We start from the raw sequence: 26935 nt of genomic DNA, 5'->3' as shown, positions 1-26935 counted from the left end.
TACTGTAGGTATGTTGAAATTCTGCGGTAAAATCTCAAGTAGTTTTTATACATATGACTATAACTCCATAGAATCACTCACTAAAATGTAAGTGGATAGGTATATTACGTAAGCAAGTTTCAAACTTACTTTTTTGAGAAAAAAATATTTATCAGGATTAATTATACATAGTGAATATAGATAATAGTTTGAAAAAGTTTGGATGTTTGTTACTTCTTCACCTCACAATGATTAACCGATTTGGCTGTTAGGATTCGAGATAACTTACACTACAACAACTTACCTAACACATGGGTTACTTTTAATCCCAGAGAAGTTCCGGCGAGATTTAAAAAAAACCGGCCAAGTGCGAGACAGGTTCGCGCAATGAGGGTTCCGTACTACAGTCGTATTTTTTCGACATTTTGCACGATAATTCAAAAACTATGATGCATAAAAATAAATAAAAATCTGTTTTAGAATGTACAGGTGAAGACCTTTCATATGATACCCCACTTGATATAGTCACTCATTTCGAAAGTTGAAAATACTAATTATTAGTTCATGACCACAATTTAATTTTTTTGTGTGATCTAACCCTAAATTCACAGACTCAGACAGACAGACAGACAGACAGTCTGTCTGTCTGTCTCTCTCTCTCTAAAACTCTCGTCTAAAGCTGAATTAAGAGATTTCCCTAACTTCATGAACGCTACTACCTAGTACCTACCTACTTCCTATGAAATCGAAACTGGGACCATTTATACGTCTTCTTAGAATAACATACGTCTTATACTTATCAAGAAATGTTATTTTCACAGTAGGTATAAAGGAAAAGATAGACAGTAAATAAGAATACCTAACGAACTGAACTGTTCATGAACTAATAATTAGTATTTTCAACTTACAAGGTAAGATTACTATACCAAGTGAGGTTATCATATGAAAGGGCTGTACATTCTAAACCAGACTTTTATTTATTCTTAAGCATAATAGTTTTTGTTATCGTGCAAAATGTCGAAAAAATACAACTGTAGTACGGAACCCTTGGTGCGCGAGTCTGACACACACTTGGCCAGTTTTTTTCCTTTGGATATACTATCGCTCTATGGTTAGGAGTATGTAGGTATGACGCGTGTTTATCACCAGTCATCCTATTACCAGCGCTCGTGGCACGTGTCATCTTGCGGGATGGCTCCATTACGATCATGGCTAATAGCTTATGGGCATGGCTCATTGTCCGGAGTCGTATTCACATCCTCTGCTTGATGGTGTTTACTGTATGGTGCGCAGATGAACTTCGCGGGTAACATAATAGGCTATTATGTTACATTACATTTTTATCATAATCATAATCATTTAAACCCCGTATCCCGTATGTCCCGTATGATACCGTATCTTAGGGGTATTGAACCCAGCATCTCATTTCACCTTAAAATATTATTATGTCATCATGTAAAAGTTATTAAATAATTCAAATATCTATTTCTATGCATTATTTAAAATTTGTTATTCAAAAAGTCATCAACACTATAATAGATTTTAATTAAATAAATAACTGCTGCAAGATGAAAGGTTCATTACATTACTGTGTGACGGTAAATGGATACGTATTGTGGTACAGTACCTACACATTCTGGATATCTGGATTAAACTTGCGCAAAATCCATATGTGCAATCTATACCTACTTCTATACTAATATTATGAATGCGAAAGTCTGTCTGTCTGTCTGCTAGCTTTTCACGCCGATTGTGATGAAATTCGGTACAGAGTTAACTTACATCCCGGGGAAAAACTTAGGCTACTTTTTATCCCGGAAAATCAGAGTTCCCACGGGATTCTTAAAGACACAACCGTTTAACCGATTTATGTTTGGTATAGAGGTAGCTTGCATCCCGGAAACTCCTGCGAAAACGCCACCTACGAACATGCTTCAAAAATAGTGGCCATTTCTAGTCTAATAGAAGTCGGCATTATTAAGGTAGGCTCTACTCACGTTGTGACGTAGGCGGCTCGGCCGCGGGGGGCGCAGGCGCAGTGGCGGCTCCCTGCATTGCCCGCGACGCGCGACCGCGGCGGCGCCTGAAACAAAAGAAAAGCCTGTGAGACTCCAAACTACAGCGGAGCAATCAGCACTTTCAGAAATCTTCAGACATTCAAATTGAAAAGTAAGTAATGTTAAATCAATGAAGAGAAAGTCTTGCTACTAAACACAGTATTTCTAGACAAATCTTATTAGGAAAATATCTCCGGATAATATTAATAGGATTAAAGCTTTATCATACCAGTGGTACTAATCTAAGGTGATTGACGCATCACAGCTAAATCTATAGACTTATTTCGGAAACGTTTGCTTGTAAGTCTATAAGGTATCTATCTACTACTTCTATTTATGCACCATTAAACACCCCGCAACAACACACCCGCACAGTCCCCGCACTAGCCCGGTGCGGGCGAGCACAGGTGTGCGGGGCGTCCCGCCACCTCATACCTCGATTGCTGCGGATTGTCGCGGACTACGCTTACATAATAATCGTGAGGAAACCTTCATGCCAGAGAATTCTTCATAATTTTTCAAAGTTGTGTGAAGTCTAGTGGTAAATTAAAACTACCTGACTATTCATAAGCACTTTTAAAAAGTTTACATGAATAAAAAAAACATTCTATTCTATTCTATTCTATTCTACCAATCCATACTGGGCCAGCGTGGTAAACTATGGCCAAATCTCTCATTTTGAGGAGACCAGTGCTGTGTAGGGAGCCGGCGATAGATTTTTTTTTTTTTTTATAAAGAATATTAGCCATGTTAAATGACTAATATTCCCCTTTCCTCTCCAATGGGAGAGGAAAGGGGACCTACTCCTAGCACAAGCCTGACGCTTAATGAAGCGTCAGGCTTGTGCTAGGAGTAGGTACGACAATAGTGCAACGGGCGGGGTTTGAACCGTCGACCTTTCGGTTTTCAGTCCACTCCTATACCGATTGATCACAATGATGACAAATTATTCAACTAGCTTCTGCTCGCGACTTCGTCCGCGTGGACAACATAAAGTTCAAACCGCTATTTTACCCCCACCTTACTTTTTCAAGGTACAGAGTACATTTCGAGAAAGGACATAGGCTACTTTTTGTCAGTTAAAAATTCTTATAGTACGCGGCCAAAGGTGATGAACATCGATCTTTAGAAGGAGATAGCAGATGTGTAGAGCAATGTCTCGGTCGTTGAGTCCGACAAAACGTCATAATATGGGTATGAGTGACGGAGACAATGCTCTACAAAGCTGAAATGTCATTCTAAAGGCATCGGTTCATCACTTTCGGCCGCGTACTGTACGAGATTAAACCCAAATACGGACGAAGTCACGGGTATCATTTAGATTCAAGTAGGTATAATATAGCTAACTTGAAAAGTATTGTTGAAGGCATAATATATAATCGACGTATTGTGTCTGTTACCAATAAATACGACGTGATTAATGTGATAGTGTGTTTTATTAGACAAAGAGGCGCGTGAGTCACTAGTAGGGTAGGTACATAATTATTACTTACTAGAGGATGCCCGCGACTTCGTCCGCGTGGATTTAGGTTTTTAAAAATCCCGTGGGAACTCTTTGATTTTCCGGGATAAAAAGTAGCCTATGTCTTTCCCCGGGATGCAAGCTATCGCTGTACCAAGTTTCGTCAAAACCGGTTCAACGGATGGGCTGTGAAAGGCTAGCAGACAGACAGACAGACAGACAGACACACTTTCGCATTTATAATATTAGATGGATTATTAGATAGGTAATTGTTACTTCTTAGTCCTTTATTATCTGTTTCATGTCAACATTATAACGTAAAGAAAGAAAGTTCGAAATAAATCGATCGATAGCCTCAATAGCTCAACCGGTAAAGGAGTGGACTGAAAACAGAAAGGTCGCCGGTTCAAACCCCACCCGTTGCACTATTGTCGTACCTACTCCTAGCACAAGCCTGACGCTTAGTTGGAGAGGAAAGGGGAATATTAGTCATTTAACATGGCTAATATTCTTTATAAGTATATAAAAAAAAATACCTACTTAGTTCATACCAAAAACTTCTTTTTGATTGAAAGCAAAATGTTACATTTAAATTTCCATCGAAATCATTCAATAAAATATTAGATAGGTAAGATCTGGTAATAAATACCAATATACCTATTTACTTAGTACTTACTCATTTATATATAGATTGAAAACAATACAAATCTAAAACAGTTTGCTTGATAAAACGTATAATAATCCGACATACATTCATTGATGCACTAACCATAGACTAAAAGAAATAGACGATAAACGGGCCAAAAATATAATTAAAACATAAATACCTAGCACCTACAACCAATCGAAACAAAATATGCTAAAATGCGCAATTTCAGTAAGAAGAGCATCGCAATAACGCATTAGGCATACTCGTTACTAACTAGACAATTGGTACTGATTCTGAACTAAATTTTAGAGCATTCGCATCCTCTTCTTACTAATATAATATGAAAAGGACAGACATAGTTTGACAGTTTTAAGTTTAATTTTGAGCCGTCAAACCTCGTGATTTTACCAGTCACGAACGTACACTAAAATTTAGTCTTCAAATATAAAATTCATGTTCCGTACTTTTTTAGCAATATAAAAAGAAAGGGATGCAGATACTCTAAATTTAGTTTAGCGAAAAACAACAGAATCAGCGCCATTGCTAGACTTGCTGAATTTGAATTCAGCAAGTTGTCGATTACAACTCGTGATGCCACGCTTTTTACGTTGTGTGTGACACATAACTAGCTTCACGTTTACGAAAAAGTTCATTCGGATCCATCTACATTTCCCCTTAGTCCGGGCCCTAAGTATGAATCGAAAGCCTGTATGATAATGCAACAAGCAGACCGACTACCGAGCATATGCCGTGCACTTTGAGCGACCTATTACGGAGCAGACAATGCGTGCTAATAACCTGCCTGTGGTATGCGACTTGCTACGAATACCATAAACTTACAAAGTATACTAAGATGTGTCGCGTTTGGCATAGAGGATTAAATCAGCCAGAGAGTACAATTCAAAGTTATCATACCCCGACTCATTCAAAGTTGTCTATCGGTCTGTCCGTCTCTCGTGTCTGTCAAGGAACCCTATATAGAGTATTTCCCGTTAACCTAGAATCATGAAATTTGGCAGGTAGGTAGGTCTTAAAAGGAATAAACGGCTTTCGGAAAACTGAGAACCGACACACAGACAGACAGACAACAAGTGATCCTATAAGGGTTCCTTATTTCCTTTTGAGTTGCGGAACCCTAAAAATCCGTTTAATTTAATAAACTAGTTTTAACTGTGGTTTTACTTTTAAGGATAGGGTATCTATCTCTAAATTGTAAACTATAAACTCAACCCTTATAATATAAGGTTACTGACGTGTACATCCTGACACCAGCCAATTTTCTCAGAAGCGCATGCGACGTAGAACATTATATTTGGCACAGTATGATCAATTCATCATTGTTCTCTCAATACGGCACCGAGCCTGGATCTTTGAAGCTTGCATCAAGCTATAGCTTGATAAGCACCCTGACCGCTATAGCTATAAGGAAAGTTTTGCAATCGAAGCAACGGATCCTCGTGAATTTTTGCATGGATACTTATAGTTATAAACTGGAGAGTGACATATGCTACTTCTATCCCGGAAAATCAAAGAGTCCCCACAAGATATAAGTATATATAGAAAAATCTAAATCCATGGAGAGTGACATAATTGCTACTTCTATCCCGGAAAATCAAAGTCCCCACAAGATATAGTATATATAGAAAAATCTAAATCCACGCGAATGAAGTCGCGGGCATAAGCTAGTTTGACAATAATTTGGATACGAATTTTTTAAACGCGTTTAACTGTGAGTTTTGGGACAACAAGTAATTGCCTTATGGCACAATACATACCTACTCACCGTAAAATGTTTTTTTAGGGTTCCGTACCTCAAAAGGAAAAACGGAACCCTTATAGGATCACTTTGTTGTCTGTTTGTCTGTCTGTCCGTTTGTCGGTCTGTCAAGAAACCTACGGGGTACTTCCCGTAGACCTAGAATCATGAAATTTGGCAGGTAGGTAGGTCTTATAGCAGACATTCGGGGAAAAATCTGAAAAACGTGAATTTGTGGTTACATCACACAAAAAAATTTAAATTGTGGTCACGAACAAATATTGCTATTTTCAACTTTCAAAGTAAGATTACTATAGCAAGTGGGGTATCATATGAAACTTGGACTTGTACATTCTAAAACAGATTTTTATTTATTTTTAGGCATATGTAATAGTTTTTGATTTATCGTGCAAAATGTCGATAAAATACGATTGCAGTACCTACGGAACCCTCAGTGCGCGAGTCTGACCCGCACTTGGCCGGTTTTTTTTTCAATGCAGCAACCGCAGTTTCTTTTACCGATCTCCTCATCTCTGATTTGATCACGTACAGGAACTCCAAGCGTAGTTCTCTGCAACCGCCGAGTGACTCTGAGCTTTCTTATGAGGTCCAGTGCCCAGTAAAGATAATTCGATTAATTTCGATGCATAATACGGATACGCGGCAATGCATGAGATCATCAAGTACAAATCACAGTCATAAAATATATAACTCACGGCCTCTCAAACGGCTTATCGACAATGCTAAGATAGTAATAAATATTGTATTACAATTCTTACACGATTCTAAGTAAAGTGTAAGGCTTCAAACGAGCCGCTGAGCCGGTCCCCTTTGTCTTTGTTTGCGAGTTTAGCGTAAACTTACACGGGAAAAACTGAGATATGGAGTACGTTATAGGTAAGTCTTGGCCTATACCTATATTATTTAGGCCCACTTTCACAAGGACACTTGAGACTAGTTCAGTATTTTTTTACCCATTAGGCATATTCTCTCCAAAAAGTGATAGCACTACAAAATTTAACTAAATCAATTAGTGTCTTTGTGCAAGTGGGCCAGTTGATACATTTACGGTATAATTAACTCTAGCCACAGTTCAATCTGCTCTAGCCTTGGGGTAGGAACTTCACACGACAGAATAAATACTTAGGACGAGATTCAATAAGCTTGCTCTTAGGATTCCGTAACCGAAGGGTGCCCTATTATCAAGCCCCCACTGACTGTCCATCCGTCCGTCTTCTGTCAGCGGGCTGTACCTATCTCATGAACCGTAATGGGTAGAGGGCTGAAATTTTCACAGAATGTGTATTTCTATTGCCGCTATGACAACAAATAATAAGAATTCCAATATGAAAATTATAAAACCACCGCCGCCACCGCCATGAAAATTAAAAAAAAATATACCTATTATAAAACTACTATTATACATTAAGATTCTAACAAGGTATCTAATAAGAAATACCAGCCTAGCTTGTCTGTTGCTACAAGGCGCAGATTGAAGTATTCGATTACGCCTGAAAAAAATCCACAGTCAACGGTCGACCCTCATGCTTATCACCTACCGACCTAGTAGGTATCTACCTACTCTTTTTGTACTTTGCCCTGGATGGTTCCTGCATCAATGTAGACATATAAATTTTAAATAACTAATGAAGAATTTAATAAAAAAAAATTTGGGGAACCCCACTTTTTTGGATGTAACATCTGACAGATCAAGACACGCGGCAGCGTGTCAAAAGCCAAGTTCTTATAAGAAAAAAATTCTAACAAGAACGGCGACACGCTGACTGCGTGTATTTTACACGAACCATTTCATGGCGCTTTCGACCCCCCCCCATAACTGAGAAACTATCAGACTTACGCATTTACAAATTTGCATATCTGTTAAGACCCTTTTGAACATTTAGAATCCTAAATTTTATGAAAATCACTATTATAGTTCTTGAGTTATCCGTATGAAATGTAATAATAATATCACCCGGACCATAATAACGAATCGATTGAAATCGGTTTAGTAGTTTAGCCGCTACAGTGGAACACACAAAATAGTTACAAACATACATACATACATTCCTACATAGACTGCTAAAATCATAACCCTTCCTTTTGGCTTTGCCGTAATCGGGTAAAAATCAAAATCTACGATATCTAACTACGCTAACAACGACCTCTATAATAATAATGCCCTCCCGACCGAATTTTGGCCACGGCGGCCAATCTCTATAGATACTAGCCAACTGCGCGGGAGATATTACCGAGCACTAGTGTGTGCGCAAACACAGGTGCAATCTCTATTCCCTCAGTTCCATAGCCCAGTGGGACGGAAATGCGACACGACCGGAGATCAGGCGTTTGCATGACGTAGATACCTATTTTAAGCAGATCGCTTTTCTCAGACAAACTTTAAAGAATTTCGGTGAAAAACTTGTAAGTTGTAACTCACCACTCAGCGTGTGAACGTTTAAGATTTCTGAGAGATTTTCCTCAACACAATGCATGATAAGTTACAAGCGCAATGCTTGCAAAAACACGCACAAGTTCTTTCGCGGTTTTCCGAATCGGGTATGGGACACAGGGAGTTAGTGCAAGAGTTGTCATATTATTTTACTGTTTAAACTAGTAGTTATAAACATGTATTTTTTAATGATTTCGGATGTTTTCCTCTACTTGGGCCCTTCGTACCAAATTTTAAGTTCAACGGGAAGTACCTACCTATAGGTACCCTCATCATGATCAACCCATTACCCGGCTCACTACTGAGCCGGGTCTCCTCTCAGAGTGAGAAGGGCTTAGGTCATAGTCTGCCACGCTGCTGGTCCAATGCGGATTGGCAGACTTCACACACCTTTGAGAACATTATCGAGAACTCTCAGGCATGCAGGTTTCTGCCTATAAGGGTTCAGTTACTTACTGCCCATAAGGGTTCAGTTTTTCCATTATGAGGTACGGAACCCTAAAAACTCTATAAGAAGTGATGATTAGCAATTTAATTCCTTATCTTGTCGAGAGGAGTATGTAAGAGACTTGACAAATTCATATAAAGTGTAATGTAACTATAGATTAGGTATTGTCGACCGATCACGTCTGCACTGATAACAGGTGAAATCCTTGTCTCTTATCACTGATAATGAGACTAATTGATTCTGTTTGTAGCACTTTGGTCTTTACGAGTATGAGTTTTAACCATGGTCAGTTTTGTAAGCTTTTCTTACTTATTTATTTCACTGCGTATCTATAATACGCGACAGGTCGAGATGGCAATCGGGAAAGGGAACGGCCCGCACACCCACACAGCCTCAACGCTAACCCGGTGCGCGCGAGCGCGGGTGTGCGGGGCGTCCCCCCGCCTCACACCCCGATCGCCATCTCGACCTGTCGCGGCCTATATCTACCTGTGACTATACCAACTACCACTAGTTCACTCTGGGATACCTACACTCTGTTGTCTATTCAGATTATAGTAGGTCACATAGTTTCTTATATTCCAGAATATTGTACTAGCATGACGTGCTGAATTATTACAAATGCGAAAGTGGTATGTCTGTACTCTGTATGTCTGCTAGCTTTTCTAGGCCCAGTATGGTACAGATTTAGCTTGCATGACGTGGAAGGTCATTATAGGCTACTTTTGTCCCTACATGGATAGATATCTATTATTGGAATCCATACATCACCCGATGGCCGATGGGGCAGACGTGTTCTGGAGTGAAGACCGCGTATCAGCAAGCGCAGTGTGGGACGACCTCCAACCCGCTGGACTGACGACCTTAAGAAGATAGCGGGAAGTGGAAGAGGAACGCAGAGGATCGTGTGTGGTGGCGTGCTCTTGGGAAGGCCTATGTCCAGCAGTGGACGCAAACAGGCTGATTGATTGATTGATACATCACCCCAAATGAATCTGGCAATACTTATCACTTCGTAAACACCAGACCTGACAATGAAAACCGCAGTCGGGTTTTTGAAAACTTTTGAATCTTTAAGTTAATATTACAAAAAGGTAAAGTTTGTTTGCAGGAAGTAATCTCTATGGAACTACTGGACCGATTTTAAAAATTATTTCACCAGTATAAAGCTACATTATTCCTGAGTGACATAGGCTATACTTTATTTTCAAAAAAAATAGAGATCCCTACGAAAATTGTAATAAGCTACCCGTGCGAAGTCGGGGCGGTTCGTAGTTAGGTACTAATAAAATCATTAGCTCAACTCGTTTCTAGCTATCGTCGGCGGTGGGACGAGTGTCTTAAAAAGGCATATTTTCCTCTGAGTTTCTTGCTGGTTCTTCTCGGCAGGAAAGGCATTCCGAACCAGTGGTAGATGCATCCGACTATTCGTAAGCACTTGTAAAAGTTTATACGAATAAAAAAGATTTTCATTTTTCATTTTCATTTTCTGATGCAATAGTGGAGTATAATGTTGATGCCCCTATATCCATAGTTCCTGGTGTGTGGTTTCTGGGATTTGCGGTCAGTAAAGCCCAAAGTGACGAAAACAATACCATTACCTACAATTTGACGAAACACTCTTTGTCTCCTGGCGTCATTGATTGCTCATTAACTTTAGAATACGTTTGTAATTAGTTACATTTTCTTTGCTACAGGATGCGTATTGAAACTATTGGTATCTTGTCAAGGTTGATAACTTCAGTCTTCAGTCAAGTCATGGTCAACTTAACGGTACGTTTTAGACCGAGGTGGTATCATATGAAAAAAAAACCCGGTCAAGTGCGAGTCGGACTGGAACACGAAGGGTTCCGTACCTTCATACAAGATACGTAAACACTTTTATGTTGAACACTAAAAGTTAATGACGGACTGCGCCATCTACATGTGTGATTTAGTAAATTAATTTTTTCTTGAACATTTAATTTTTTTTGTGATGTAACCACTTACGGTTTTCGGAATTTTTTCTTTACATACTTTTATTTTTATTTATTAGGTTTACAAACAGCTAATAACATTTGTAGATATGGCACTACCTATACACGGTTTTCGGAATTTTTCCTTTACTTTTATTTTTATTTAATTATTTTCTTTTCTTTATTAGGTTTACCAACAGCTTCTAACATTTAGGTACATAAATGGCACTACGTATAACCTACTTCGGTGGCTGGATGGAGTTAACTAAGACGTCAATCAACTTGGAATGAGGAGCTGGAAAACGAGAGCTAAGATACAGAAGAATCTTCTGGAGTAGGCTCGGGCTCTGATGCTGATGATGACCGTTGTGCCCGATTTTTTCCCCTCGCATATGCAAATAGTGGAATCAACTACCTTTGCCGGTGTTACCATTAGATATCAACCCGGGGTTATTCAAGGAGTGGATCAACAAATTTCCGATAAGCCAGAAATGCATTGGCGGTTCCTCTGGTCCTCAAAATATTCATGAGCGGCTGTAATCACTTAACAGCAGGTGACCCACCTACTCGTTTTCTCGCTATTGATATTTTTTTTAATTACAGACTGGCTTCTAATAGATAAGTAGGTAATGTAATTACTAATTACTAACCTAAATATTAGGTAACTATTAAAGGTAACAGGTACCTAAATATATTTCGATGATTAAAATTATTACGTGATCATGTCATTATCATTCGCCAGCAGGTGGGATCGTGGTCAAGCACAACCAGTCTTAACTTCCACCTTTGACTGCATCATCACCTACCACCAAATGAGATCACAGTCAAAGACCAACGTGTATCTATATGTTTTCTTTTCTATTTAAGTTTAAGTAATGAAATATCACTTGCTCTAACGGTGAAGGAAAACATCCCGAGGAAACCTGCATGCCTGAGAGTTTTCCATAATGTTCTCTAGGATGTGTGAAGTCTGAAGGTAGACTATGGCCAAAACCCTTCCCACTCTGAAAGGAGACCCGTGATCTGTAATGAGCCGGCGATGGGTTGATCATGATGATGACGATGATAAGTACAGTACCTACCCGGCGATAGAGACAACGCTCTACGAAAACGAACCTGCCAATTTATCTCTTTCTAAAGTTCGATGTGTAATCTTTCCTGCCGAAGTAACTATAATTACTGGAAAAAGTATTAGGTAACTATTAAAGGTAACAGGTACCTAATTAGATTTCGATGATTAAAATTATTACGTGATCATGTCATCACCATTTGACAGCAGGTGGAATCGTGGTCAAGCGCAATCAGTCTTATCAATAAAGAAACAACTTGAGAAACAACAATCATAGCGGCACAGATAGCGGTAATCTGTATTCATCTCGAAGTTATCTCGTAATTGTTCTCATATCTCAAGTGTATGAGATAGAGATACGGGATGTTCACAAGTCACAACGTCGGATTTGAATGTTACAAAATACTTAAACAGGTTTTGTAATATTCAATTCAATATTTTTAGGGTTCCGTACCTCAAAAGGAAAAACGGAACCCTTATAGGATCACTTTGTTGTCTGTCTGTCTGTCTGTCAAGAAACCTACAGGGTACTTCCCGTTGACCTAGAATCATGAAATTTGGTAGGTAGGTAGATCTTATAGCTGGGGATTTAGGGAAAAATCTGAAAACCGTGAATTTAGGGTTAGATCACACAATAATAAATAAAAAAATTGTGGTCATGAACTAATAATTAGTATTTTCAACTTTCGAAGTGAGTGACTATATCAAGTGGGGTATCATATAAAAGGTCTTCACCTGTACATTCTAAAACAGATTTTTATTTATTTTTATGCATCATAGTTTTTGAATTATCGTGCAAAATGTCGAAAAAATACGACTGTAGTACGGAATCCTCATAGCGCGAGCCTGACTCGCACTTGGCCGGTTTTTTTTATTTACAGACTAACACTCAATCAATCAATCAATCAGGCCTTCCCAAGAGCGCCACCACACACGATCCTCCGCCTTCTACATCCACCCACTTCCCGCTGCCTTCTTAATATCGTCAGTCCAGCGGGTTGGAGGTCGTCTCACACTGTGCTTGCTGATACGCAGTCTCCACTCCAGAATACGTCTGCTGGGGCATAAGTTCTGCGACAGACGTGGCCTGCCCACTGCTACTTCAGCTGGCTAATTCGTTGAGCTACGTGGGTCACTCTGGTTCTCCTACGGATTTCCTCGTTACGGATTTTGTTCCTCAGAGAGATACCCAACATAGTCCGCTCCATAGCATGCTAAGCGACTTCGAACTTGTGGACAAGGCCAACTAGTGTCCACGTTTCAGCGCCATACGTCATCACAGGTAGGACACACTAATTAAAGACTTTCGTCTTTAGATACTTCATTATAGACTAACGCTTGGCAATCAGACCTGCTGGCAAGTGATGATACAGCCAAAGATGGAGCGCGTTTGCCTAGAAGATGTCCGACTCTTGACTTGAAGGCACTTAGATATATTAAAAGTGGAGGGCAAACTGTTTTGTTCTCGTATTTGGGGATCTCCGGTGCGATCCCAGGCACACACCTCTGACTTTTCGGAGTTACCTATGCGTGTTTTCTGTAAACCTACTTTAATATCACTCGCTTTAACAGCGAAGGGAAATATCGTGGGGAAACTCGCATGAGAGTTCTCCATAATGTTTTGAAAGGTGTGTGAAGTCTGCCAATTCGCACTATGACCTAAACCTTTCTCATTCTGAGAAGAGACCTGTGCTGAATAGTGGGCCTGCAATGGGTTTATCAAAATAATGATGATAATATGTTACTACTATATACATATTCTATATACTATACCTACTACAGTTCAAGACCCTATTTTGTTGCTTTTGGCACATACCGTAGACCTACTTAGTTGAAACCTGCTATGTAAGTTATTAGCTAATGGGTCCTACCAGCTTATAGCTACAGATAAATAAACTACTTTAACGACGTGACATTGCGTCATTAAAAGCTCTTAAATAAAGAGCAGTCATCATCAAGAGGAGAATCGTCTACCAACATTATTAGTGCGACTGTAACGAAATTGAGACACGTTCGCGACAGGTCGACATGGCAATCGGGGTATGAGCAAAGCCTCCGCTGCGGGATAGCACGGGTATGCAGGCATCACCCTGCCTCATACACCGAGTGCTACGTCAACTTGTCGCGAACTATAGGTAGTACCTACAGCACTTAGGTAGGTAGGTGCACCATTATTTTTTTTTAAAGCATATTAGCCATATTAAATGACTAATATTCCCCTTTCCTCTCCAATTAAGCGTCAGGCTTGTGCTAGGAGTAGGTAGGTACGTCAATAGTGCAACGGGCGGGGTTTGAACCATCGACCTTTCGGTTTTCAGTCCACTCCTATACCGGTTGAGCTATTGAGGCTCATTATTTTATTTAACAGATTTTTAATTAAGTAGTTTTGATAACACAGCCATTTTGTCGGATGTTATAATGTTGCTAATTCAATTATTGTACTTACACAATCTCGAAACTTACCTAACTGAATTGAGTGGTCAAGAAACAGTGCGCTATTATTTTCACAATGTTTAACTGAAGAAAAGGATAGATGGCGTTACTTTTAAAACTGTCAATTTAGTTTAGAGCATCGAATTTGTAGACGTTTAAGAGATGGTAGGGCCGAATTAGCACCCTACATAGAATAGCGCGATCTTATAATGACTTATTATTAGGTATTTTATTTAGGTACGTGGAAATAATAAATTAAGATTAATTGATGACAAATTTAACACGATTCAACAAAAGTGTCAAATATTTTTAAATCTCGTCTTTCTTGTTTAAAATTAAAAGCTCTAAGGAGGTCTTTAGAAATCTTTTTATTATTACGTACCTACCTATTTACTTATATGAATCAGTATTTTCGCTAATAGGTTATTAGGTATAGGTAAGTACCTACTACCTACTTATTTTAACTTCGTATATAGAATAACATTAGATATTTAAAAAAACTAAGTGTACCTACCTGTATTTACCTATAATAACTTAGTTTTAGATTTTAAACTTCCGACCTGCCTACGCCTAGGTAGGTAGTACTGTGCCACTGAATAATAAATAAGTTAGATGGGATTGATTATTATTATACAAATAATTCTTACCAGAATCTTATTAGAAATTCTTTAGATTATTCTTAAGAGTACCTACCTAGATGGAGGAATCTAAGTTAATAGGCTATACCTACCTAGTAATAAAAATCATATTATTTTTATTTGGCTTTTGTAAAATTAAATAGATTCTTAGAGATAATATACATAATACATTATATTCATATAGGAAGGTACCCAAAACAGAACTTTCTGTAGGAACGACTTACTTCATCCAGTAGATAGGTAGAGTGGAGCACTACTTTAAAAACCTACTTTAAAATATCTAAAAATCACAAGGGTTATATACCTAAATAGGTATTAGGTAGGTACCAATTTGTTCTATCCATGCAAAATAGTTTTTCCTGGGAAGACATTAAAAATCCTTTTAATTCTAAATAATATCTGTCCCGGCTGTACTCACGTGTGTAGTCGACGTTAGCCCGACTAGTTTCGAACCCATACGGGGTCCTTTTTCAAGGGAGTCCGTTCGCGCACGCGCCGCGGTTTTGACTCAAACGATTGAGCGCGAACGGACCCCGTATGGGTTCGAAACTAGTCGGGCTAACGTCGACTACACACGTGAGTACAGCCGGGACAGATATTATTTAGAATGGAAATCACTCACGGTAGTTTAAATGCTAAAAATCCTTTTAATGTCTTCCCAGGATAAAAAAACGGATAAAAAATTCCGTCGGCGAAAAAAGGTTTAGAAAATAATTATCAAACTACGATCTTAAACTGATATCGATGGCGAGTCTCGTCTAGCTACGCTTTAAAAGCTTTTCTAAGGAAATTAGGTGCACACAATGAACATTCAATAAAAAATATTTTACGATTGTCAATAAAGAAATTATTACTGTAGAAATTTTACACAAATAGTAGGCAGGCTGAACTTATAACCATCGATGCTTGTAACTGGCTTGAAATTTACTGAAAATCATTTAAGATAAGTATTTTACCAAACAATTAAAAATAAAATAAGCGCAATTGTGCTCCGAGTCGTAAAACCAGCTTTTTATCACAAGTTATACACAATATTATTGTTTAATTAATAATTACGGAAAAAATCAATTAAAATTATTTTTGCAACATCGTTTAAAATTTGAACTCAACGTCAGAGTTCAAGAAACGACAAAGTCATGGCTTGCCGCTAAAAGCACTGCGCTACTCGGTTTATAAGGAACCTATAGGCACCCAAATATAAACATAGGACAGCGCCAGCCGTAACAAACGATAATTTGCATTGTAATCTAATCAGAATGGCACTTACCCAATCGTGGATAATTTTCACGCTATCGGACAGCAGGTGAAATAATTGTAACAAAAGTCCAATTTCCGTACTCTCCTTCCAGTCTCTCACTTATCACGATAACTTGAATTGAGCACAGATTGTTTTTCTTATAAAATAGTCTCATAAACACATAAAAGTTCTAAGGCACTTGTAATTTGTATGTATCGGTCACTCGTGTTTGATGCGCATCTTTCGCGGGAACGACAACCTCGCACGGCGAGATGTCGTCTCCTTGTGATCGTGATGAGAGTACGCACTGTCGCTCTGCTCTCGGGGGAGCAGAAGATGGCCGCCGATTGGTCGAGAGCGACGGACGGGCCGGGCGCGCGCGGGGAGAAGGAGAAAGCGCATCTCAAGCGGGACGGGAAAGAGTGAGATAGATAGCGTTGATCGTTTCGTCGTCCTGCTACAGATTGTCCGGCGGCGGGCGAGCTCAGGTGGATCATTGAGAGTGCGTAATCATAATATGGAGATGCCCAAAGCACTCGTTTTATTTTAATCAATCGTTATTTAGGACGCATTATCTTTAATTTATATTAAATATTTTATTGAATTATATGTGCCGCTGTGTGCCTTTTAATTTTGTTCATATTATTTAGATTAGAGATTATCTTAAGGCATATTTATGATCCTAGCCTCTAGGTAAAGATTAGTGAAAACAAACAAAAGTCCTACCTACCGATTTCATTTAAATTGTATGGCTACCTAGATAAACCTTTAAGTAGGTACCTACCCATGATATAACTTATACTTAATTCATTATGGAGATATTAGGTAGGTAAACTGTAGGTCCTGTATAAAAATATTATATAGGTGTACGTAGGTATATACCTAGGTACCTACTTGAAAATCTTTTATACGCCACTTAATACGAAAAAAATATAGACGAACAGCTAGCTTTGCCCGCGACTTCGTCCGCGTGGACTACACAAATTTCAATCCCCTAATTTACCCCCTTAGTCGTTGAATTTTCAAAAATCCTTTCTTAGCGGATGTATACGTCATAATAGCTATCTGCATGCAAAATTTCAGCCCAATCCGTCGAGTGGTTTGAGCTTTACGTTACGTTGATGGATCAGCAGTCAGTCAGTCAGATTTTCCTTTTATAGGTAGATAAGTAGGTATAGGTATAAAGAATGATATTCACGAATGCTCAGAAAATTTAACTTGTTTATTGAAGAGTAGATAGGCAGTTTATGTACCCTTTCCGGCAATGTTTACTGACGCGTACAATCGTCAATTGATTCGGTCCATCTCAGGAGTCTGACCTTTGGTAATCGGTCAAAATGGTGTTGAATAAACATGACACCCTTCGAGCTGTAAACACGTGGTCAACGTTTGTGCTTCGCTATGATCTCTTATCTCCAAAACATTCACAGTCATATTAATATTAACCTACCTACAATCTACGTAAGGTACCTTCCTACCTATACTATTATTATTCAATTATTCGGTTTATAATAATAGGAAATAGATAGTTAATTACTTAAAAGATAATTAATCGTTAGTCACCTAGGTCATAATAATTAGGTACCTATATAAGTTATTAAAATATGAAAGGAGCCTGAAAATGATTGCCTTATCTCAATTGCAATTTGATTTGAAACCCTAAGGTTTTACACATTACCTACCTATCTACTGTTACAGTTGAAATTCTTTCTTCATGAAACACACCGATTGGTCTTATCAAATCGAAGTAAGATATCTATTAATAAGCACCTATACCTAGCATTAATTCCAAATCAAGCTCTAAAATTATTATTATCTTTTGCCATGACATTAATCGATATTTGATAAATTTAAAGATAGTAAGGTGGTAAATATTCAAAAATAATATTTTTTTTGAACCAACGAACACATATTATATACCTAAGTACCTAGTAATGTCATGCTTATAGCAGGATGGTTATAGTTAACGGTTTTACAGATATTATCGTGAAAAGGTGTTAGTCTGTATAGGAAACTATACCTAATTATTATCAGATAACAATAATATTATGACCGATGTTGTGTAAACAACAGTACCAATACCTAGGAAGGAATATTATCTTTACGTTTTACTATCTATTGGGGTCTTGAAGGCAATTATTTAGATATTTGTATAACATCAATTTCAAGATAGGAATAAAGAATACGTATAGAGTAAGTAAATAATAGTTTTAGAGGTACCTACCTCATAAATAAAATCGTAACTAAATTAAGATCTACTTAGAATTAAGAACGACAAAAAGTAGGTAGATTAGATAATAAAGAAGATTAAAAATCTAATAAGCACTTGTTTTTAAAAATTACTTATAAGTAAGTAGGTAGACTTGTTTTAAAATCTTATTTGTGGATGAATTTTACAAAATAATATGATAGGCCGGTAGGTTATATTATTAAATAGTTACACTAATTAAAATAGGTATAATATTATATTACAGTTAAACATATTACAAATTATTTAAAATGATCTTGTTATTTTATAGAACACATTAGTGTATCAGTCTATAAATGTTTAATAACAGAAAATCTAGGCGACTAAACAAAAAATGAAAATGAAAAATGAAAAAATATTTATTTAACAAAACAGTTTTGTCAAATTTAAACATTTAATTGACAATTGAATTTCATTTAAACATTTTTAAAAGACTGAACTAGGCTAATATTTTAGTTATTTTTCAAAATTCAAACTTTTTAAACTTGAATAATGTTATTTATTATATTAATTCGATATCGGCTATAAAGTTGATATCTACATATCTGGATACAAACAAGTTCTCGTGCCAAATCGCGGAAACCGCGCGAAATTCATTCACCAACCGGCAGCGACATTTACAAACATGGCGTCGTTAACGGAAAAAATAGATGGACGGGATATGTGTAGCGATTAGTTTACAAAATATAGACAAGGGTGGTTGTGGATAAATCCAATCACTAGGTATCCTATCTAATGTTTACATCCTCAACGATTTAATAAATATGAATGGGAATGTAGGAGTTAAAAAGTGAAAAATATAATGGTTGATTTATTAAAACCCCTCATTTATTATTTAAATAAATATTTTTAGTACTTACGTTGTTACATGTTTTGATCCTTATCGTATTTGCATAATCTCAGAAATAATGGGAATTAATTATTATTATTTTGAACTGTCTTTATTTATTAATAAATTCGAGTTTTCGATATATTATTGTTATATTTAAATATTTATTTTTTAAAATGTGTGTTTACTATTCCCGTATCGTACTCTACATCCAAACTAATTAATTATTATCACATCACGTAATCAAAGTCTCGCATGTCCACCAAGTGGTGTATAATCACGATAGTCCATTTTTTCTCAATGGAGCCAGCGGTAACTGACACTGGCCGGTAGGAATGTCTATTCGCGCTTGTAAGAAAAAAGTTGAGATTCTTTTTCGCTTATGCTTCCGCTATGTTCGCGTGATGAAAATGATGTATTGGTCAAACGACTTTCTTTCACTTTCATTAAGAATAAATCGAGTTTTCTTCCACAATAGCGTTCTTCCTCGTCCATTCATATCAATGATATAAACAATTGCTTACAAATTAAATATTAAGGTAGGTTTACCCACCTATTGATGCCTAAGAGGGATAGATTTGGGACGGTCTCTTTTTGAAACGAACTAGAGTTTGTTTATTTTAGAGTGCAATATTATTTTAAGGGTTTGGAATTGGAATAAGTACTTAGTAATTTTTTATATTGACACTTAAAATAAAAGTCTTTCTGTTAATAAAATGAAAAAGATATCTTACAAATGTAAGTAGGTAAGTATATACATAGAGACTTCTTAGGTACCTACTTACATTTTTAAATAAGAGTATTTAAAAAAATATATAGCTTATTCCACTGATAAGGTGTGCCCCTACCTATAAAAAGTCATTAAGTAAATTATTTTGGATAAGTAACAATAATATTCATTATCCGCGTATAAAAAGTCATTATGTTAATGATTTTCGATCTAATATCCCATATCCGCCACTAAGCTTCCATACAACGACGCATTAAAACGTCCCCTGTACACATCTATCGTATTTGGCTACAATATTTGTATGCGGCGATATCGACTCCTCTTGCTCGTGTCAATATTGTTAGACGGGCCATTGACCTTTCATTGCATCGTACATGATGAGAATAACGTCTCTTACGTGTTAAGACTCTATTTACAAGTCGAATAGCTTATCTTATGCACATAGAAAATTTATCCATTATAGGAATTATTATTTTCTTAACGGCTAAGATAGTCATGTCCATACTTTTACTAGCGTAAAAAGTAAAAACGGATTCCAGATTTAATTTTTTTCAAATGAAAGGTCATAAACCTTTTTGAACTCGTAACCATTGAGTGCACATGGAATCCAAAAATACTTTTGGGAAATGGAATTTAGTATTTTTAAATTTAATTTTTTCCTAAGAAAAATAATATTTTTTATTAAAAATTATTAAAAACCTAATTATTGTAATTTATTTTTAATTATTGTAAATTATGACAGAAAGTCTAGTACCGGGAAAATCGCGTCGTTTACGCATTTCTCCGAGAAGGTTTCTGCCATTTGTTTATCTTTTGAGTCGGCTAAGGAAAACTGATTACAATAAAGTTGATAAGCAAACAAAGCTGTTAACTGCAAAAAATAGTTTGAGTCGCCAAAAACGTGGGTATTTTCAAAAATCTAATTTTCTAAAAATAATGCTAAGTACTATTAGAATGAAAACCACTTTGATATACTTTAGTAGCCTTTTATTCACTGTTCACATAGTAATTATTATTTATATCAGCACAAGACCAAACTACTCTTTTTACGCCCATTTCAGAGTGACGTTTCCCATAGATTCGCTACTCCGCAGAGCACACCACAGATAATACAATCACCTCGTTTTTATCCGTCTAACAGTACCTACGTAGGACCAAAGTTTCTAGGTAGGTAGATTTTAGTATGGTCCTGCGTAGCAAACATTTCAGTTTTTCTCAAATCCCATATTTTTGGCGATAACTCCTCATACCTAAACTTTTTTGCAGTTAACGACCTTTTAAATACCTAATGGAGCGCAGTATAGTTACATTAAATCATAATAATTAGTACCTAAGGCATTTTACAGAAAATAATGTATACCTACTACTTAGATAAGTAATTTATCTTTTACAATAATATTCTTATAAAAAAAAAGAAAAAATTGTAACAGAGCAGATGTTAGCACAATCTACCGATTGTGTTTGCCGAGGAGTTTATTTGTTTTCGAACGTCGTTAACCTGAAACAAAAGTGACGTTCTCTGAGGGCAAAGGCCTCTTTTCTCTATAAGTACTTACTTAATAATCAAATGTGCAGGCTCTACTATAAGTACTACCTATCTATCTGTAGGTACTAGGTAGCTAGTCACTATTAACCTGTGAGGCGATTGTCTAAAACCTGCATCAATCATTATTACAATCTCAATTGTTCTGATTGGCTGAATTTGTGCGATTCTTGTTGCAACAATGCATTGTAGCCAATAGTGAGCGAGCATTAACCAATCAGAGATGATTGCGATCGTGACATTGTAGCTGTCTAACAACCGCGGTAGAGCCACAGAGTCTATGTTCCACTAGATGCAGCGCTACTTCTGTAATCACGTTAATTGGGTATTTGCCTGCTTTTAAATTTGATAAATATTATTACTTTATTATAAACTAGGATAAAAATAATGACGTACTTACACTGAAAAAAATATTAAAATCCAACGTAGATTTACAAAGTGGTACTTTTAGGTACCTGTATTTAAAGCAGTGTACCTACTGGATTTTCCCATTCTGGATATACAGGCTGTGGACTGTGGACCGTTCTAAGTAGGTATAGAATTATTGCAAATTGCAATGGTTCCGTAGGTATTTGACTTTACTGCATAGAGGTCAGTTGCAACTTTATACGGGCAAGATAACTCAAATTTGAGACACCATGTCCGGTGTGCGGCCACCAGGCCAAAATAAACGGAGGCAATTGCCGAAACTGATCCAAATAGTTCTTAATTACAAAATATTTTAATTTAATATACCTACCTACCTACGGGCCAACGCAATCGTGCCACATCTAAATAATTTGAGATTAGGAAATATTTCGCTAGTTTTAACTGCTAGTAACGAAATCGAAAGAGGTCAGCGCAATGTTTGACATTCAGAAATTATAATAAGTTTCGCAAAAACACTGAGATGAGTTTAAAAATTAATGCTATATTTCTCTCAGACCTTGGTGCTACTATACGCAGGACTGAGCACTGTGTGGACATAAAGCGACTAGAAGTGGCTTTATTATTTTGCGTTAGTACATAAAAATTAAAATTTAATTGTTGAAAAAGGTAGGCAAATGTAAGGTGATACAGTACCTAAGTAAAACTATTTCATGCCGTCATTGTACCTACTATCATGTACTAGCTGATACCCGCGACTTCATATGCGTATATTTAGGTTTTTTTCATTTTCCGGGATAAAAAGTAGCCTTTGTCACTCTCCAGGTCTTTAATTGTACCTATACAAAAAATCATCAACAAATCACGTCAGCGGACGTCTACGTCATAATAGCCTATCTGCATGTCAAATTTCAGCCCAAAATTTTGAGCTGCGCGTTGATAGATCAGTCAGTCAGTCAAGTCAGCTTTTCCTTTTATGTATATAGAAGATTTTGGGTGCAACCGCATAGACTCATCCAGTAAAGCTGTAAGTAATTATGCTGATAGCGGAGGCGAGCGTCGCAATGGAGCCATTACAAAATGTGAACATTTCGCAAGTGTTATCACTTATCTGCTACGCTAACTATCATGACGTCACGTTCTACTCACTAGTCGCTATACACACCTTGCTACTCGCAGAATTTTATTTTATTTGTTTTATTTTATTTAACAAGATCATACCGAAATACAAACGAAGATGGGAAAAATCGAGTGCTAGTAGGTAGGTAAGTATTTAAAGGAAATATTGACGGACTGTTTGATATCAACGTCGGCTGTACATTACAGCTCTAATCGTCAGTCGTTACGCGACTGCCTAAAAAAGAAACCTACCTATAAGTACGCGACAGGTCGAGATGTCAATCGGGGTATGAGGCGAAGGGACGCCCGGCACACCCGCACGTTATCCGTGCTATCCAGCTCTGGGTTAGCGCGGGGGCTGTGCCCAACCCGATTGCCATCTCGACCTGTAGCGTACTGTAGATAGGTATAGTAGGTACAAAATTATATAATGAATAGGCTCATCCAGTAAAACTGTATGTAATTATGTTGATGGCGGAGGCAGGCGTCGCAATGGAACCATTACAATTATTATAATGTGAACATTTCGCAAGTGTTATCTGCTACGCTATCTATCAATGCGCTACGTTCTACTCGCTAGTCGCTATACACACCTTGCTACTCGCAGAATAACTGTTTTATTTCATTTAACAAGAACATACTGAAATACAAACGAAGACGTGAGAAAAAAAACCAGCCAAATACGAGTCGGACTCGCGCACCGAGCGTTCGGTACTTGAGTGTTTTTTTTCGACAATTAAATCCAAAACATATTATCCATAAAAATAAATAAAAATCTGTTTTAGAATGTACATGTAAAACTTTTTCATATGATACCCCACTTGGTATACTTACTATCTTACTTTGAAAATTGAAAATACTAATTATTTGTTCATTGAACACATTTTAATTTTTTTTGTTATGTAACCACAAATTCACAAATTTCTAGCTGCTCCATTTCATGACTCTAGGTCAATGGGAAGTACCCTATAGGTTTTTTTGACACGACAGGACAGACAGACGAACAGACGGACAGACAGACAGACAATAAAGTGATCCTATAACGGTTCCATTTTCCTTTTGAGGTACGGAACTAAAAACTTAGGGAACAAGCTAGTAATACATACTTTTTTTGCTTAAGGTTTTTTTATTTTGTACTCAATATACTCGTATTATCTGGCAAGGTGTCGACCTTCAGAGCAAAACTAGCAATATAAAGTGTACCTTTCAGTTGTATAGCGACTTTTAATCTGAAGCTAAGTTTGAACCCAAAGACTGATAGCTATTACCATTTATACGATAGATACCTATTAGATGGCTGCAATCAAATCTGCTGGCAAGCGATGATGTAAGTAAATGAAAATGTATTTAAGTATATTAAAAGTGGAGAGGAAAACTGATACCGGAAGCATGCCGTTCCTAGCGGTCCGAATTAGAAAAGAGGAGCCAAATAGCTTATACGTCAGTGGAATTTTGACTACGCACGAGTGCAGACCTTGGCGATGCCTTGCGGTACGCTAGTAGAAAGGTGAAGGAACTAGGTAAAAAAGTTCTTGGGCACAATCTCCGAAATATATCCTGTAGTATACCGATAGCCGGACAACTTTCGATCATGGAACTTTCCGGTCGATGTTCCAAACTTTGATGTTTAGAATTGACCAGCGCTTCGTCACCAATAATTTCTCGATCGATGCAAACCGTAGCTCCCTGCCGGAACAGTTATAGAACATACACCTACTTGTCTGTAAGATGGCGTCGCGAAAGCGGATGGCTGCGCGTACGCATCCCGAGCCGAGTCGCATGCGTAATGCCCTGTCAAACTTTTCTCTAGAAGAATTTTCGATCAGTCATCTTTGGAGGCACGTAGCGGTATTGTTGTGGTCGCTGAATCATTTTGCCGTGTTCATATTATGACTGCAGTATGATAATTGCTCAATGTGTTTATTATGTCATAGTAGAGAGATACCAAGTACATATCTGCAAGCCATGGTAAATCATCATTATCAACAGTAATAGACATCCTCAGCTAGTTATTGGTCTTTTGTAGTGAATACCACACGGTATTGGGCAGCCCGAATCCAACGGCTCTCTATGACTTGTTTGAGATCGTCTGTCCACCTAGTGGGAGGTCCAACGCTGCCTTTTCTGGTGCGCGGTTGCCATTCTAGCACCTTGGGACCGTTTATTTATACTATGTGCCCTGCCTATTGCCACTTCAGCTTCGCAACCTGTTTAGCTATGTCATAGATAGGTAGATAGAAAAAGCTAGTCACAGAATATAATACGAGACCAACAGACTCCTTTTCTTAATAGTCTTATACCACGTTAAAAATTACTTCCAAGTGTCCAAAGCCAAATGCTCTTTTGATTTTCTCAAAGCCAAGACCTTATCGGTTTCTCAACACGCATCTTAGGTATCTTCGCTTGTATAGATTCCAATCGATTTGCATTACAATACATAGATTGTGCAATCGACTAGAATCCCTCTTTAACACGTCCGCTAAGTGACTTTCTATCACCTTTATCAGCTGATTTCATAATGATTTGAGCATCCTGTAATGTGTAATCATTAGTCAGTCTCGATGATATTTAGATTTAGGAGTAAGTAGTTACTTACTTGGAAAATTTTAATGTTCTGATTATAATGGAATTTGTGGGAAACAATTTACTGATTAGAGTAAGGGACGACCTTTTTTGACACGGATGTTTAGTATACACGTCATTCATCTGCACTTTACTGATACTGGTAGCCAGAGCCTCTACTTTGTGACTTATTCAAAATCACTAACGCACAAAATCCCGTAAGAACCCTTGATAAAAAGTACCTAACCTAAGTTAATGCAAAAAATCACGTTAATCACGTGATTGAAGGATAAGCCGAGAAAACATCAAACAAACACTTTCGCATTTATGATAGGTAAGTAGTATACCTACTTAGTGCCTCGTTCTATGAAACTGTATCAGGCACCTCTGCCAAATTAGCATGTACAGTACCTACTTTACCATCTTTTGCCAGTCTGATTAAAATTGTTCTCACCAAAAGAACAGTTAATTAATACAAACTTGGTCGGATTTGTTTCGAAATGTCACCTTCGGATATATATTTTATCTATACGAGCATTCAGCATGTATAAATACGCATGGAAGGATCACGAAAGACGTAATAAAGATCACGCATGCATATTCATGCGGACCTGCACCGTTCGAGTCGCCTATGACCCGACATCCGTTATTGGAACAATATGCTCAAAGAAAACTGAAGGAACAGACACTCAAGTCCCTTGGCAACGCAAAAATGGTTTTATAATACTGAGTGCAGACAGAATCTAGGTGGCCCTCCATGGCTTCCTAGCTCTCAAACGGATGGACCGATTTAAATGCGTTTTTTAGACATACCTATTCTATGTTCTATATAGGTAGCTGAAAAGTTTCTGCTTAGATATTATACGGAAATCATAGATCTATAATACATGCGAGAAAGTAAATGGTCGTTTATAGGATAGGAAGATTTTAGATACAGGTGTAAGGGTACAATGGAATGGAATGAAACAAAATTGATAATTATTATCAGAGTTGGGCATTTGTTATCTTTAGTCATTACTGATAATTGTGAATATCCCATTATCTCTAGTCTATACCGATTTATTTTAATCCCCACTTAAATTGTTATTGTCACAAAATGTTAACAAATATGGATGCAGCTAAGATTCGACACTGCATCTAGTAGAGAGACATGAACATACACAGTTCTCGCCGTTTTAAGCAATTAAACTATCACTCCGGTCAATCTTTAACGGTAAAGGAAGTTGAGGAAAACTATTTATTTATTTTATTTATTTACACTTTATTGCACACAACACAAAGTAAACATTGAAAAAACACAATACAGGATCTTTATCTAATAGCTGTAGCATGCAAAGGCGGCCTTATCGCTAAAGCGATCTCTTCCAGGCAACCTTTGACGAAAGGAATCACGAAAGCACGGG

The 26935-nt window shown here is 37.4% G+C and overlaps 2 protein-coding genes across 2 annotated transcripts in view; both read right to left on the bottom strand.

Annotated features, from left to right (window-relative positions):
* Positions 1-16322, bottom strand: part of LOC117983882 (ras-responsive element-binding protein 1-like) — a 38059-nt gene extending 21737 nt beyond the window's left edge. Inside the window, exons 1-2 of the mRNA XM_034970512.2 lie at positions 16166-16322; positions 1977-2062 (exon numbers count right to left, since the gene is read on the bottom strand). Coding sequence (XP_034826403.1) covers positions 1977-2034 — 58 coding nt within the window. The 5' untranslated portion in view covers positions 2035-2062; positions 16166-16322. The remainder of the gene's footprint in view (positions 1-1976; positions 2063-16165) is intronic.
* LOC138402606 (uncharacterized) overlaps positions 1-26935 on the bottom strand; it is a 179519-nt gene that overhangs the window by 78983 nt on the left and 73601 nt on the right. The gene's annotated exons all lie outside the window — the stretch shown is intronic.

This window comes from Maniola hyperantus, chromosome 7, assembly GCF_902806685.2.
Source record: "Maniola hyperantus chromosome 7, iAphHyp1.2, whole genome shotgun sequence".
NCBI lineage: Eukaryota > Metazoa > Arthropoda > Insecta > Lepidoptera > Nymphalidae > Maniola > Maniola hyperantus.
Note: the sequence above shows the minus strand (reverse complement) of the source record. Positions and strands in the feature narration are given on the sequence as shown.